Below are 14,598 nucleotides of genomic sequence, written 5' to 3' on the forward strand. Positions count from 1 at the left end.
TAAACGAATGCCCACTGCCACATATTTAGAAATATAGAAGACAACAAGCCATTTATAACCCCACCACCCAGAGACAGCCACTTATAACATTTTGGTGTATTTCATAGCTTATGATTTTATGCTTGCCTATATATTTGTGGGCATATTTGGGATTGTACTAGATTTAGAGTTTGAGCCTAGTTTTAATCTAACACAATGGATTAAAATGCCCCCCATGTCATTTTACTGTTCTTTTTAATGTCAATATTTTGAAATAATTGTACGGAACCATGTAGGACTCCATCTGAAAGATGGTACCATAGCTTAGTCTTTCCACTTTCTAATTAGGGAATTCTGGGGAGGTTTTTTTCTGTGTGTAGCTAATGGATGTTTTGGAGCAATTCCAAAATCTCAAGCACAAGTGAGGAAATGTGATTGCAGATATTTTCCTACCATCCCAGTGTTTAAGGATTTTGTTTATATCCCACCTCATTCGATCCTGAGGTAAATTCAGGTGGAATGCTTTTTTAAATTGTTTTACCTGTATTGTTTTTTAATTGAAATATAGTTGACACACAGTGTTACATTGGTTTCAGGTGTACAACATAGTGATTCTACAACTCTATAGGTTATGCTGTGCTCACCACAATTGTGTGACCATCTGTCACCATACAATGGTATTACGATATCATCGACTATGTTCCCTATGCTCTTATCCCCTTTTATCCCCATGACTTACTCATTCCATACCTGGAAGCCTGTGCTTCCCACTCCTCTTCACCCACTTTGCCCATCCCCCCACTCACCTCCCCTCTGGCAACCATCAGTCTGTTCTCTGTATTTATGGGTCTACTTCTGCTTTTCATTTGTTTGTTTTGTTTCTTAAATTCCACATATAACTGAAATCATGTGGTATTTGTCTTTATGTCTCTGACTTACCTCACTTAGCATAACACTCTCTAGGTCCATCCATGTTGTAAATGATATCACCCTTTTTTATGAGAAGTGTTTCATTGTATGTGGGTGTATAGATACACCACATATTTATCCATTCATCTATCAATGGACACTTGGGTTGCATAATGAGTTTTTTAGAATTAGCTTTGGATAATTTTTCATTTAAAAAAAATTTTTTTTTAATTTATTCATTTTTGAGAGACAGAGAGACAGAGTGTGAGCAGGGGAGAGGCAGAGAGAGAGAGAAGGGAAGACACAGAATCCAAAGCAGGCCCCAGGCTCTAAGCTGTCAGCACAGAGCCCGACGCTGAGCTGAACCCATGAACCGCAAGATCAGGACCAGAGCTGAAGTCAGACACTTAACTGACTGAGCCACCCAGGCACCCCAGATAATTTTTCATCTTTGATTCCTTAGATCTTCTACCAAATCGTGGCCATCAAAAGACTGTATATTGGTGCCAAATTTGGAAAGTGGTTCAAGATCATTTTTTAAATGGTTCTGTTTTTCTACTGAAGATGTCTCACTTGTCTTTGAACTTATCTAATGTGTTACCAGTCATTTCCACAATGTTCATGTTCAAGAAAACTTTAGATCTGTCTGTGCTTGGGTCACTTTTTTCATGGCCTTTTGGAATGATGAAAAGGACCCTGATGCATGTTTTCACTTTACGAATTTATGTTGTTTGGATTTTCATGAACAGACTTGCACACTATACATTTTACTTTTGGTTCACATGTGCGACAGATTATAAAATAAATAGCAAAATATTCCCTGAAAGTTGACAGGAAGCCACATCTTCATGAAAAATTCATCTTTGCTTGAAACCAGAATTACAGATTATTTCCAGGGCCCCATCCAGATAAACTCTTAACACCCTCGTTTTACAGAAGAGGGCACAGGCTCAGAGGAGACATTTGTTTCCACTAATTTATAAGTTGTGCCTTTCCCTCAGGCCTCACTTTCCTTTTCTGAGAAGTGAGTGGATCAGGGCAACTCACTTACGTTGGGGGCCAGTGGGCGAGAAGTGTGCTGAGTACAAATGCTCCTGAGCCTGGCATCCTCCCTCCCCCATTCACCACCTCAGCTCAGCTCTGGCTACTTTCTGCCTTGGGCTTCTAGTAAGGTTTTTGTCTGTGAGGGAAGGTAGAGGCTGACGGGAGGAGGAGCTGATGGCAACTGAAAACCCCTGCTTCATACACTTGCCAAACCTCAGGGTGCCCGGGATTGGTGCTCAGCCTGACTTGTTGAGTTCCTAAGTTCTCTTCTGTTTCTAAATTTGCATCGGTCTCCCAGAGCCAGGATGAGGATGCACTTCTTGATTCCGGACTAGAGTCCCTAACGTGGATCCGTTGCTCTAGTTACATCAGGAAGTAGAGGGATCCAAGTTGGGGGTGTCTCCTAGACTAAGAAGCCATTGTCACCACCTCACTTTGGCCTTGATTTTCTACAGTAATAGAGCCACGTGCCCAGAACTTATGCCACTACAGGAGGTGTTTTCTGTTTGTAGGGGTCTGAATGCTTGTACATGATGTCCTTAGCCTCTCTGAGCTTCCCCTTCCTTCTTTGTAGAAATAAGGGTTAGCCTGGGTCCTCAGGCTGTGTGTAAGGCCCTCAGCCCAGTGCCTGTCCCCCAGGAAATGTGCACAAAATGGTAGATATTGGCAATATGCATTGAAATCCTCTAAAAATGTGTTATACCTTTGACTCAGCAATGCCATGAATTGGCATTTATCTAAGGAGGTAATGCAATGCAAAGGTATCCAGGCAGCCCTAGAACAAAGTATCTTGCAGTAGGGAATTTTAGCGTTGTGGTATATTCAATGGAATGTCATATAGTCATTTAAAGTGACAGATAATTATATTTGACATAGACAACCATAAATGAAAAAACTCGTCCCCAAAATTCTATGTGAAGTGTAGTCTGCTTGTGTGTGTATATACACACGCATATGCAGAGAAAAGGCTTGGAAGGATATAGACCACATGTTTAGAATGGTCAGGCTAGGCAGGACTGTAGCGATCGTGTTTCTATTTTCTGGTTACTTTCAATGGGTGTGCATTCTCTTCTATAATTATATTAAAATAAATCAAGAAAAAACCTTCTCCCTATCCCTAACCTCCTCTTTTCACTCTCTCATTCTTTCTTATCCCAAACGTGAAAGTCTCTGTGGCCCTTACATTTCAGAAGCCCCCCCACCTCCTCCAGGTTATGTTGTTTCCAGTTTTCAAGTCCCCAGCCCCTAGTACCCTGACTCTCCATCTGTGGTTTCTGGCCTGCCAGACACCTGTTAGGCACTTTAATTCACTTCCCCCATTAAAACTCAGAACACCCCCGTGGATTAGTTCACTGTCTTCCATTTTACTGAATGAGAAACAGAGATATGAAGAAGCTAGCTTCCTCCCTTCCCTTTCCTTACCCCAACTCCTGTGGATCCTTCAAAACCAGGTACCTTCTGTGACATCTCCTTCTGATGGCACACCTGCCAGCAGTCAGCCATGTTACCCTCGGCTCCCCGACACGTCTGTGACCACACTGCCGTGGTGATATGTGTGCAGGCCTGTCTTCCCCCTGCACACTGTGAGCTCCATAAGAGCAGGGACTGTCTTATTCTTTTCTGTACCCATGCATCCGGCATAGTTCTTGGCACACAGTAGGGGTTCTGGAGACGTCATATGAAAAGCTGTAACTCTTTAATAGATGTGAGATTTGCCAGATAGAAACAGGATGAGTGGGTATGGGATGGAAAAATGCAATGAGAAAAAATAATTAATAGTTGGGATGTGGTCAGATTCCCATTATGTAAGGAGGGCCCTATATGGGTGGGGTGAGCCATCTTTTTAATTAATTTTTTTTTTATTTTTGTGAGAGGGACATTAAATAGCTGTGGTCTTCCTAATGCACAAGTGAGGAAAACAGCAAGAATATCGATGTGAAGTGTCAAAGTAAAACACTAAATAATCTATGCTCACAACTCTGAGCTGGTACAGACATGTCAAAGGCCTGTAAGAATTTAGAAAATTCACTCTGTTTTTAAACATTTTAAACAATATGTTTTAAAGAACGCATCAGTAAAAAACTAATGTGCTGTTTGTGGCAATAAAGAATGCAGTGTCTCAGCAGAAGTAATAGCATAATAATTGCATATTCAGGTATACTTTTTTTTCTCTCCACCTAATGTAGGGCTCTAGCTTACATCAAGAGTGGCCCGCTCCACTGACTGAGGCAGCCAGGTGCCTCTCATGTAGTTTTATAGTTAAACCAGTACTTTTTATAGTCTGAGTTTTCACAGAGAGTTTTAACTTGTTCACACGTTTGTTCTTTTATCACAAAGAAATGGGACAACTACATGAAACCAAGACTTCTTGGAGAAGTGGCTGATTCCAAGGCCAGAGCAGGGAAGGAACCTGAGTCTGTAATAAGAAGTGCTCAGGGAAAAAAAAAAAAAAGGAGGTTAGAGTAGGAGAGAGCCAAAGCATAAGAGACTTTTAAAAACTGAGAACAAACTGAGGGCTGATGGGGGTGGGAGGGAAGGGAGGGTGGGTGATGGGCATTGAGGAGGGCACCTGTTGGGATGAGCACTGGGTGTTGTATGGAAACCAATTTGACAATAAATTTCATATATTAAAAAAAAAAAAAGTGCTCAGGGAATGTTGGGGACGTGTTGGAAAGTCATGGGAGCTTGCTTGATGGGGCCCCCTCTGAGCAAATCAGGCACTGGATGAGCATCAAAATAAATAATTCTTACAGTAAGAATCCATGAGTCCATCTAATATACATGGGTGAATAAATACATTGGAGGGGAGGGAAAACTCCTTTTATTAGAAAGCCAACTAAAAAAAACAAAAAACAGAAGGAATGAGGGAATTAGGAAAACCTTGCGAACTATCGTAATAAACCATTCAGGCAAGAATCATTAACAGATGTTAAAACTAGAGTTTGAAGAGTGACTGGGTATTTATATAGTCTCAAAGTACACCCCCACAGGATGCTTCTTCATGATAAAAGGCAAAATGGTAACTGTCCAGTGAAGAAACTGGCAGACACCATCTTAACCAAATGGTCAGCGTGAACAGTGCTGGTGATGGTGAACTAATGGACAACAGGTGCCTCCTGACCAGGCACACCGGCAGGAGCTCCTCAGTCTCTGGTGTTCCTGCCAGACACATATTACCTGAATCTAATCTTGAGGAAGCAGGAGACAAGCCCAAACTGGGAAAGTAAGTCAGGAGACTAAAGAAACATGACATCTGAGTACAGCACATGATCTTGGGTTTTCTTTTGCAGTAAAGTTATTATTGAGACAATGGAGAGTCTCTCAGTAAGGTCCATACATCAGATGTAGTATTGTTTCAGTGTTACTTTTCTGACTTTGATAATATACTGTGGCTATGTAAGAGAATGCCTTGTTTTTAGGAGATACACAGTGCAGTGTTTAGAGAGAAGGAAGGGAGAGCCAGCCAGGGAGGGTGGGTTTCTGAGAAGGGCTCTGTTGTCACTGCTTGAACTACAGTCCAGTCTGGCCCTCCCTGCTTGGGTTTCCCACAAGGAGGTGGCATTTCCCCCTCAAGTTCTAGCAGCTCCTGGGAAGGAAGAGGGCCAGCCCCCTGGCCTCACATCACCCACGTCACTCTGCTATGCTAAGACACCACACCTTTCCTCGGGCCATCCCTTGTCTCAAATGCCCCCTTCCCTGCTTCTCACCTGCCTGGGGAAATGCCCTGCTGGGAGGTTTGGAGGAAGGAGAAGTGGAGAGGGGGTCAGGAGCCCCGGTTTTCCTTCTGGCATAGCCTCCAACCACAAGCGCAGTGGCACTGCACAAGGGGGAGAAGCCATGGGATCCCCCATCCTCAGTTTCCTCACCTCTGGATGCAGGGCCTGGACTAGATGGTACCTTTGTGGGAACTTGGCTCCTAGTGACACCCCACAGTGATAGCCTCTGAGATAAGCCCCTTGAAAGCTGTATTTGCTTTGAGAAAGAGGCCACGGTCCCAGCACCTGAGAGATCCCTTTTTGAAGCTCCTCCCTTGTGTTGGTTCCTTCTCTAGGTCATGTGTTCAGACTTATAGAATATTGCTCTCTACTGACACTGCAAGTTTTCAGTAAACCCATGGCTGTACCGGTGGCTCCCTTATTCATTCTTGCCTGCAGCACATGAATGGAGCACCTACACATCCCAGGCCTGTGCTAGGCAAGAGGGGGAAGGGGGGTGGTCATTTAGGAGTCACGGTGCCTGCTGGCACCTCATAGGACAGTTTTTGTAAAGTTACTTTTCCTTGTGACTGGAAAGGTAGGTGAAAGAACCGGACACCCCAGAGTCACTCCCAGTTAGTTGTATGAACTTAGCCAAAGAACCCTTGTAAGCCTCACCTCCTCACCCCTGTTAAAGGGGGACAGTGATCTCATTCTGATGCTGCCCTGCCTACCTCGCAGAGCTGTCACCCTTCAGTGGGAGAATTGTGTATAGTAGAAGGTATATAGTCTATAGATATGAGGCAGTCTTGTTGATCCCTCAGCACACAGAGATGGAAATGCTTTGAAAAATGTAGGGTATTAAACACAAAGACAGAACAACAGTGTTGTCTCTACCCTCCACTGAGCTCAAAAGAGAGCGTTGTGAAGGCATTATAGTAAAGAACAGGAGAATCAAGCTGTGGCCACAGAGAAAGACCAGTGTCATCCCTTTGCCAGCATATGGCTCAGAATCTGGTCCTGGGTAACAGAACTGATTGTTGCCTGTCCTTCTAGTACACCAGGTTGCGGAGCGGGTGGAGGCCCTGGGGCAGTTTGTCATGAAGACCAGAAGGACCCTCAAAGGCCATGGGAACAAAGTTCTCTGCATGGACTGGTGCAAAGATAAGAGAAGGATCGTGAGCTCATCCCAGGTACGTGGCACCTGCTATTTGATGGTGAGCATGCGTCTGACTTTATAGCAAAAGAAGAGAGCTTTCCTTTTCAAGAAACCCTTCCTGATCTCTAGGACTCCATTTATTCTCCACAGGACATGAGTTGGCATAGTTAAGCATTCTCTTGCATACTGTAGAACGCCATTCATTTGGGTAGATTTGGAATTGGTAGTAACTGAGACATGAACTGTATTTGACAAACCACTCAAAATTATTTCTTCCTGAGCATATTTCAGGGTCTCATTTGTAAATGAAACCCTTTTTTAGATAGAGGGGTTTTTTCCCCTCAAGTTGGGGACATAAGTGCTTATGGGTTCTTTCACTTTAAGAGTTCAGCAATTTCTATGTCCTAAAGAACAATTTTGTTTTAATGTTTCTTCATCTGAGAGAGAGAAAGAGAGAGAGAGAGAGAGAACGAGTCGGGGAGGGGCAGAGAGAGAGGGAGACACAGAATCTGAAGCAGTCTCTAGGCTCTGAGCTGTCAGCACAGAGCCTGATGTGGGGCTTGAATTCATGAACCATGAGATGATGACCTGAGTCGAAGTCGGACGCTTAACCAACTAAGCCACCCAGGCACCCCTAAAGAACAAATTTAAGATACATTTTTGGAAAGGATATTTTTTCATTCATTCTATCTCATTGACATAGTTTATTTTATATCTTATGTATTAGTGTTATCTCGTGCTGTATAACAAGTTACCCCCAAATTTAGCAACTTAAAACAACAAATATTTATTATGGTTTCTGAGAGTCAGGAATCTGGAGCAGCTTATCTGGGTGGTTCTGGCTCAGGATCTCTGATGAGGTCACAGTCAAGATGCTTGTCAGGGCTGTGATCATGGCACAGCTCCACTGAGGCAGAAATTCCCTTCCAAAATGGCTCATTGGCTGGATGCCCTAGTTCCTCACCATATGGAACTTTCCATAGGGCTGCGTACAACACGGTAGCTGGCGTTCCCCCAGAGTGCTAGGGGGAGATGGGGCAGAAGCCATGCTGTCTTTTATGAGCTGGCCTCAAAAGTGACTTTCCATCACTTCTGCTATATTCCACTGGTCACACGGACCAACCCTAATATAATGCGGGAGGGACCTATACAAAAGTATGACTATCAGGAGGCTGCTTATCACTGCCTGGTACTTTTTATGTCTATTTTGATGTAACACGCGTTGAATATAAAACTGTAAACTGAAGTCATTTATTTTTATGGCCAGTTTGGGCTTCTCCCTATCCCTGCCTTCAGCCCAGCTTTTCCAAAGGACAATTTGGGGTTTTTTTTAATTGCCCTTTTAAGTATAAAAACTATACATATTCTAGGGGTGCCTGGGTGGCTCAGTCGGTTAAGTGTCCAACTTCGGCTCAGGTCACAATCTTGCCATCCGTGATTTCAAGCCCGGCTTTGGGAGGCTGTGCTGATAGCTCAGAACCTGGAACCTGCCTTGGATTCTGTGTCTTCCTCTCTCTCTCTCTGCCCCTCCCCGCTCACACTCTGTCTGTCTCTCTCAAAAATAAATAAAACATTAAAAACATATACATGTTCTAAATAATCCACACACTCTAACGTCTATGTCAGGTTGTATTTGATAAGAACAGGTCATAATTAATCTCCTATATTACCTACAGGTCTAGTATGTCACGTACTTGCTTTCTTTTACGTTCATAAAAAAAGTTATCCCTTAAGTATTCTACCACATTTTAAAAAACGCTGAAAAAGAGAACAAAGAAAAGGTTTTACTTCCACCACACAGTCCCAGCCATTATTACTATTTTAGAGCATTTCTTTCTCAACTTTTTTTCACAAAGTGGTTATCAAGATATACATGTTGCTACCTAGCCTTTTTGACTTTTTTTTTTTTACCCCTAGAAGTGTAATATATGTTGGATTCTCTGTCACTCAAATACTGTCCTTAGGGAGGAGGTACACTGCTGACGTGCTCCATCCATCCACCTCTGCTGCAGAGAAACTAGAAGCCGGGTGGGTGTGGGAGGAAGCTGGAAACAGCAGGAATGTTCTGGAACAGACAGAGTGACTCAGAGCAGCCCTATTCCCTTGAAGGCAGGAGATTAATCAGCCTGACTGCGTGGGTTCGGGTTTAGGGTGGAGGCGGTCTCTCTAGGTATGTGGGCCCCTGGTGTATAAATCCGTGCTTGTGGAGCAGCCCACATTTGGTTTTATGACTGATTTTAGCCTCTTGGGTTCCTTTTTCTCTCCAGAGCACATAGTAGGTGGGTGGTGGGGACAGGCAGGCAGGCATTGAGGTGGAGGAAGCCACCGAAGGGAACGCCTATTTGGACAATACACTGAGTCCGTCCAAACACTCCCCCCCCTGCCCCGCCGGCCCTATGCAGCATGTGGAGCTACAGGTGTGGAGGACCCCAAGGCCTGGAGCCCCTTATCTCTTCTCTGCTCTGTTACCTAATCTACCCCATACGTTGTGCTCAGGGGTTTAGTCAGAGAAGTCAGACTAGAAGAACCAATGTGCTTAGGAGTTTTGAAAGGTCCCAAAATGCCTACTTTGACCTTGTTTCTGGACACTTTGGCCACACGCAGCAGGAATATGGAAATCTTCCAGTAGATCATGCAAAGCATCAAAAAGGCTAGGTAGCAACATATATATCTTGATAAGCACTTTGTAAAAAAAAAAAAAAAAGAAAGAAAAGAAAAAAAAAAGTCAAGAAAGAATGCTCCAAAATAGTAATGGCTGGGACTGAATGGTGGAAGTAAAACAATTTCTTTGTTCTCTTTTTCAGCGTTTTTTAAAATGTGGTAGAAAACTTAAGGGATAACTTTTTTTTATGAACATAAAGCAAGTACGTGACATACTAGACCTGTAGGTAATATAGGAGATTAATTATGACCTGTTCTTATCAAATACAACCTGACATAGACATTAGAGTGTGTGGATTATTTAGAACATGTATATGTTTTTAATGTTTTTATTTATTTTTGAGAGAGACACACAGAGTGTGAGTGGGGGACAGACAGAGAGAGAGAAGGAGACACAGAATCCAAAGCAGTGTCACTTTGGATAATCAGACCTTACCTGTGCCCCTAAGCAGCATCTCTTCCCCTGCCCTTGCCTCATTCGTCAGATTTGGCTCCAAATGGCTTGAATGATTACAAAAACCAAGCCTGCCGTGGATGCTGCAGACTCGCCATCCCAGAGGGTGTGTGGGGGACCCATGTGCTGAAGGAGTCAGCTCAGCCGTCCTCTTCCGCTGTTGGGCAGAGCCTGGGGGCCCAGAGGACCTGCACACCAGATGCTGGGCTGGTGACTGCATTGTAGGGACCAGGGCTTATGTGGTCTATCCCCAGTGGGTTTGTATGACAAATAGATGACCTAGTGGTGACTCCCCACAGCCCCAGTGTGGGCTGCAGCAGTGGTGACAGTGAACTTGGCCCCAGCCCAGAACACACCCTGACAGGGAGTGCTCTCTTTGCAGAACAGCTGCCCACAGGGGATCCCCACCATGACAGACTTGTTCTCAGCATAGGTGCAACATGTTAGGGTGGCAACGTTACACTGATCTCAGGCCAGCGCAGCTCCGAGAAGTGGGCCAGGAATGAGGGTGGGGCTCTGACCCGTCCCTACAGAGAGCACAGCACACAGGAGCCAGGATGGCTAGTGGAGGTGGTGAGGGAGAAAGCAAGAGTCCATTCATTGCCTGTCAGGTACCTAGAGGTCGTTTCAGGTTTGTCTTACGCCTGTATCGCTTTCTGACAGGGTATGGTGCGTGATGGCCGTGTACCAACAGTTTGTGCTTGGTTTCTAAATAGTATAACAGAAGTCTCCGAGCAATGCTTTTGTCTTTGTATCTGTACAAGGAGTAGAACGTTGAGAACTGAGCCTTTAATCAGGCTGGACAATTGAGCCCCATATTCACTCCCCTTTTGTTCAAGGATAGATCTTGATTACCCAGATACTCACTCTGGCTTTCTCCTGCACACTGTCCCGCCAGACACAGCTTTTTTGAACAATTCTCAGTACTTCCCTGTAAGGACTGGCTGACAACTCCTGAGCTATTTACTCTTTTCCTTCCAGGATGGGAAGGTGATCGTGTGGGATTCCTTCACTACTAACAAGGTAAGGTGTTGTCGCTGGCATGTTGAGCAGCACCTCAGAATCACAGCCCTGGGTCCTCATCCCCTCCAGACACCCCCAGTCACAGTCATCCTTCTTCTCGGGTGCCTTTCTGAGGATGGAAACCCCACAAAAGCCCATCTGTATTCGGACAGCTCAGCAGCCCACAGCAAAATCCATTCCTCTGGAGAGCTAACACCCCTTATTGAGGCTGGAGCATGGAGAGCCACCAGACGGGGTGCTAGCACTAAAACGGGAAAGGGCCTGGCTTGGAAAACTTCTCACATTCACACAGACATGTATTGTTTTTCTTCTGAGGGATGGTAGGAGGTTCCCAAATCCCCAGGTTTCTCTCCTCTCTGTGTCTTTGACCAGACTCTGTACCACTGTGGACATGAGCAGGCAGTGGGCAGGGAAGCTGTGGCTGCAGGGGGTTGAACTGACTATCCTCTGTCTGGCCTGGGCATGCTCGGCTCTGAATTTAGACTCTTAAGAGAAAGGCCAAAATCAATGTGTCGGTGTGCTTACAAGCCTGCATCATGTTGCCACTTACGGTAATGACTATTGATTCTGTTATTTACTTATAAAGAAAGTCTTCTTTTTCACTATATAAAACACAGAGATCTAGATCTGCCTAAAACTGAACAGCATCCGAATTCTGCACTACTGAATGTGTTTAGTAGCTGTTGTGGTAGGCAGTTGCTGTACAACCTGATCAAAGGGGGGCCCAGAACCATCTTTTGGAGCAGAGTCCCTAATGGTCAGGCCCCTGGGAAATAGTAAAAATGGCAACTTAAGAATTTGCAAAGGGCTTTCCTGTCCAGCACCTCCCTCCACGGAAGCTTCTATTTCTCCCAGCATGCCTTAGCATCTTCAGGAGTGTGTGGGTTTTTGTTATTTCTGTTTAAGCCTTAGAATGTCATTGAGCACACACTGCCTGGTTTCTAAGGGGCATGGTGTTGCCTCTGTGGCCCTCCCCCCCCGTCAGAGACCATAGTTATTACTTGTAAAGAAGGGGGCCTGGGGTGCCTTGTGCCTAAAGTGACCATTTGCACAGATTATTCTTGGCGTTTAAAAGGCTGTAGATTCTGGGGCACCTGGCTGGCTCAGTTGGTTAAGCATATGACTTCAGTTCAGGTCACAATCTCACAGTTCATGGGTTCAAGCCCTGCGTCGGGCTCTGTGCTGACGGCTGGAGCCTGGAGCCTGCTTTGGATTCTGCATCTCCCTCTCTCTCTACCCTTCTCCTGCTTTGCTCTGTCTCTCTCTCTCTGTCTCTCTCTCTTTCTCAAAAATAAACATTAAAAAAAATTTTTTAAGGCTATAGATTTCAAGTGACAGAATTTTCATGGGCAGTGTCAGGGCCCATGTTTCACCCACAAAATCACACAGAATCAAACAGGAAAGAAGACCAGCACTCACATGTACTTTAGGAATCATCTAGTTCCATCCTCTCCCTTCACAGATGGGGAGAGACTGAGGGAGGACAAATGGCAGGGCTACATGAGGCCGCACGTCTTGCTGGTGTTGGAACCAGGACCAGGGCCTGTCAGGGAAATAAGACCACAAATTTAGAAGGTTTTGAATCGTGGCTTTCTTGTTTGCCTGTCTACATGCAGGAGAATGCAGGAGCCAGGAGCAGGAACTGCTACATCTTGTTCTCATAGCTTCCATGTTACGGGTTCTGTGTTATCTGTGAGCACAACTCAGCATCACCCTGTGCACACCTGCCCCCACTCACACCTTCCCAGGAATGGTTTCAGGCCCCACAGGGCCCAGCGGCTGTCGTACACTCACAAGGAGACACATATGACATACATGTTGAATCATTTAAGAATAGATTTTGAAAATAGGGGGGATTTGAGTAAATAGGTTGAAAAATATAACTGCAGTGAAATTCAGACTGACCTTTCAAAGAAAATGAGCTCCAGTATTCATTCACAAGAATGAGGGGGGTACACCATTAAGAAGTAAGTAAAACATTAAGAATATTGTTTTGCTGGTTGAGATTTTTAGCTTTCCGAATATACGACATACTGTTCAGCTGATTATGGGGGAGCTGAGTCTCTTCGTCAGTCTCCAGCTGATCGTCACCTCACATCACTGCTCTTTGAAGCTGTAATGGAATTGAGCAGGAACCTGAATCGTTTCATTTTGTGAAAACTAAAGGTTAATACATGTGTGTAGAAACACTGCTCGTTCCTTCTATGAACCTGGCGTACTGTGTTTCAGGAGCACGCGGTCACTATGCCCTGCACGTGGGTGATGGCTTGTGCGTATGCCCCATCAGGATGCGCCATTGCATGCGGGTGAGTAGGGGCCACAGCAGCTTTTCAGATGTCCTGTTAGCCATAAAACACCGTTCGATGGGCAAAAACAAACACACAAAAACTTGTTTTTGTTATTTACTGGTTAAGTAATGTGTTAACTTCCTCCCTGAACTTTATCAAAAAAGAAACTATAAAAATCTCTTTCATAATTATTTTCACTACAGACTGACAGTCATTTAAGTTTCAAACCTGCCCGCCTCTACTCTACTGTTGGTAGGGACTGGAAATTGGTGTAGACATTTTGGAAAACTTGTTGGTAATATGAAAGAAGCCTTGAAAAATTTATAACCTTTGGGGCACCTGGGTGGCTCAGTTGGTTGACCGTCCGACTTCAGCTTAGGTCATGATCTCACAGTTCGCGAGTTGGAGCCCCGCATTGGGCTCTGTGCTGACAGCTCAGAGCCTGGAGCCTGCTTTGGACTCTATGTCTCCCTCTTTCTCTGCCCCTCCCCTGCTTGCACTCTGTCTCTCTCTCAAAAATAAATAAACATTAAAAAAAAATTTTAAGAACCAAAAAACAAAACTTTGTAACCTTTGATCCTAATGATGCCACATCTAAGAACTTTGTTCGAAAGGAATGATCCATAATATAGAAAAGCCACATGAGTGATAATATTTATTGTAGTGTTATTTAAAATAAAGCAAAAATAGGGTCAAGTAGGGAAGAACAGTATGTCCATCAAAGGAAATTGTTAAGTGAATTCCGGTACATGAATTGAAGGAAATATTTTATACAACCATCAAAAAGAAAACTTCTTAATTATAGTAAGTGAAAAGAGCATCCAGGAAGCCTGGGTGGCTTAGTTGGTTGAGCGTTCAACTTCAGCTCAGGTCATGATCTCACGGCTCATGAGTTTGAGCCCTACATTGGGCTCACTGCTGTCAGCACAGAGCCCGCTTCAGATCCTCTGTCCCCCTCTCTCTCTGCCTCTTCCCCACTGGTTTTCTCTCAAAATAAATAAATAAACTTAAAAAAAAAGAGCATCCAGGTGGCTAGGAAGACTGTTTTTTTCCCTATTCTCCTGGAGCTCAGTTTAACAGAGTTGGCACTGAGGGCTGCAACCAACCCAATTCCCTTTCCCTGTCTTAAACGGTTCTGGAACCATTCAAAGTATTTCTACAGTAGGAGCCCAGCCATGTTAGGAAAGAGGCAATCACATGTCTGTGATGAACTATACCAGAAAATCCAGTAGCAGTTCTTTGTGGATGATAGGACTATGGGTTTTTTAAAATAGTTTTCTCTATTTTCAAGTTTTAAAAATAAGTGTATGTTATTTTTATAATCAGGAGAAAATAGTTTTACTTCAAAAGTGAAAATCCTTGGCCTTGAAACAAAAAGTTTGGAGC

General features: G+C 44.2%; 1 protein-coding gene across 3 annotated transcripts in view; it reads left to right on the forward strand.

Moving 5' to 3' along the window:
• The window catches only part of GNB5 (G protein subunit beta 5), a 53,824-nt gene that overhangs the window by 9,608 nt on the left and 29,618 nt on the right, over positions 1-14,598 (forward strand). For all 3 annotated transcript variants that reach the window (XM_027067256.2, XM_027067258.2, XM_027067257.2), the window contains 3 exons: positions 6,684-6,820; positions 10,883-10,924; positions 13,154-13,230. In XM_027067256.2, coding sequence (XP_026923057.1) covers positions 6,684-6,820; positions 10,883-10,924; positions 13,154-13,230 — 256 coding nt within the window. The remainder of the gene's footprint in view (positions 1-6,683; positions 6,821-10,882; positions 10,925-13,153; positions 13,231-14,598) is intronic.

This window comes from Acinonyx jubatus, chromosome B3 (genome assembly GCF_027475565.1).
Source record: "Acinonyx jubatus isolate Ajub_Pintada_27869175 chromosome B3, VMU_Ajub_asm_v1.0, whole genome shotgun sequence".
Classification (NCBI taxonomy): Eukaryota; Metazoa; Chordata; class Mammalia; order Carnivora; family Felidae; genus Acinonyx; species Acinonyx jubatus.